Genomic DNA, 1,454 nt, shown 5'->3' on the forward strand with positions numbered 1-1,454 from the left:
CTCCTGGGCGACCTCTGGAGGGAGGAGGCGCCGGCTGGAGCAGGGGGGGGCCTGAAGACCCTGGGCTGCTCCAGGGACCGGCCTGGGGTGGGGAGCGCCGCACCCTCCTCCTAGGGGACAGTGAACCGGCTGGGCCTGGGGCTCCAGCCCCCTGGCACTGGGTGGCCCCTGGGCAGACACAGGCCAAGGACGTGGCTTGCTGTTGCCTCCTAGCGCTGGCTCACGCAGGTGAAGAGACGGAGAGTGCTGCCCAGTCTCACACCGCCCTTGGGGAGAGCTTCAGGGGAGGGGGCTCCGTGCAGCCTTGCTCTCCCAGGTGAGCTGCTCCCAGGGCTTTGGGACCTCTGGGGTAGACCAGCACTTGGCTCTCCCCCGCGTGGTGCTGGGGCTGCGAGCCCGGGGCCGGAGGTGGGCAACAGGGGCGGACAAGCTAACCAGGAGGAAGCGGGGGGTGCTGCTGAGCGGGACAGGAGCCCCCTCCCCACCCACCTGCAAACCTCCCCAGCGGGATGCGGCCGAGCATGGCACCAGCCTTCTGGGGCTCCGACCAGTTGATGCGGCCCATGTCAGTCATCACCACGGTGGGGTTCACGGCGTTGACGCGGATCTGGGGCCGAGCACAGGGCGCAGCGTGACGGTGCGGCCCCAGGGGCTGCCCTTGCTCCCCACCCCCTGCCTGAGGAGCCTCTACCTTGTGCGGCCCCAGCTCCAGCGCCATCATCTTGGTCAGCATGTCCAGGGCACTCTTCGTAGAGCCTGCAACCGGTCGCAGCAGCCGGGGCTGTGAGGGTGACCGGCCCCCGCGCCTGGCCAGGGGGACCCACGTGCTCCCCTCCCCCAGCCTCGGGAGGGGCCCCAGCGGCGCGATGCTCACAGTAGACGGTGTGGCCCTGCAGCGCCCGCTGGGAGGCCTGGCTGGAGACGTTCACAATGGCTCCAGGCGCCCCCCGCGCGATCAGCTGCCGGGCCACGATCTGCAATGCGGAGCACGAGAGCGGGTGAGGCACCTGGGCCTGGCTGGGATCGAGTGTGGCCCCAGATTGCCCCAGCCCAGGACCTGAGCCCAAGGGGCAGCGGGATTAGCAGCACCGTGTCCCACGGATGCCCGCGGGGATGCAGCAGCCCCTGGCGTAGCTCCTATCTCCCGTGCCCAACAGAACGTGCTCCCCGGCTGCAGGCCCGCGGCCCGTCCTCACCTGGGACACTTGGAGCACGGCGCGCAGGTTCACGTCAAATGACCTAAAGAGCACCAGGGCAGACCGAAGGAGAGTTGCCGGCGAGAGGGGAGCAGCAGCCCAGGCAGCGCTTGCTGGGCAGAGCCGGCGCCTCGGGCTCTGCGCGCGAAGCTCCGGCCGGCTACCGAGCTCTGCCCGGGAAGGAGCCCCCGCGGGCCCGGCTGGGAGCGGGGGCCCTGCCCTGCCGCTCCCTCTGCCCCGGGGGGCTGCCGCTGCTCC

At 71.2% G+C, this 1,454-nt stretch overlaps 1 protein-coding gene across 1 annotated transcript in view; it reads right to left on the bottom strand.

Annotated features, from left to right (window-relative positions):
• Positions 1-26: 26 nt before the first annotated feature.
• DCXR (dicarbonyl and L-xylulose reductase) overlaps positions 27-1,454 on the bottom strand; it is a 3,020-nt gene continuing 1,592 nt past the window's right edge. The window contains exons 2-5 of the mRNA XM_025194651.1: positions 1,197-1,450; positions 875-974; positions 692-756; positions 27-607 (exon numbers count right to left, since the gene is read on the bottom strand). Of these exons, the coding sequence (XP_025050436.1) occupies positions 431-607; positions 692-756; positions 875-974; positions 1,197-1,450 (596 nt within the window). The 3' untranslated portion in view covers positions 27-430. The remainder of the gene's footprint in view (positions 608-691; positions 757-874; positions 975-1,196; positions 1,451-1,454) is intronic.

This window comes from Alligator sinensis, unplaced genomic scaffold (assembly GCF_000455745.1).
Source record: "Alligator sinensis unplaced genomic scaffold, ASM45574v1 scaffold164_1, whole genome shotgun sequence".
NCBI lineage: Eukaryota > Metazoa > Chordata > Crocodylia > Alligatoridae > Alligator > Alligator sinensis.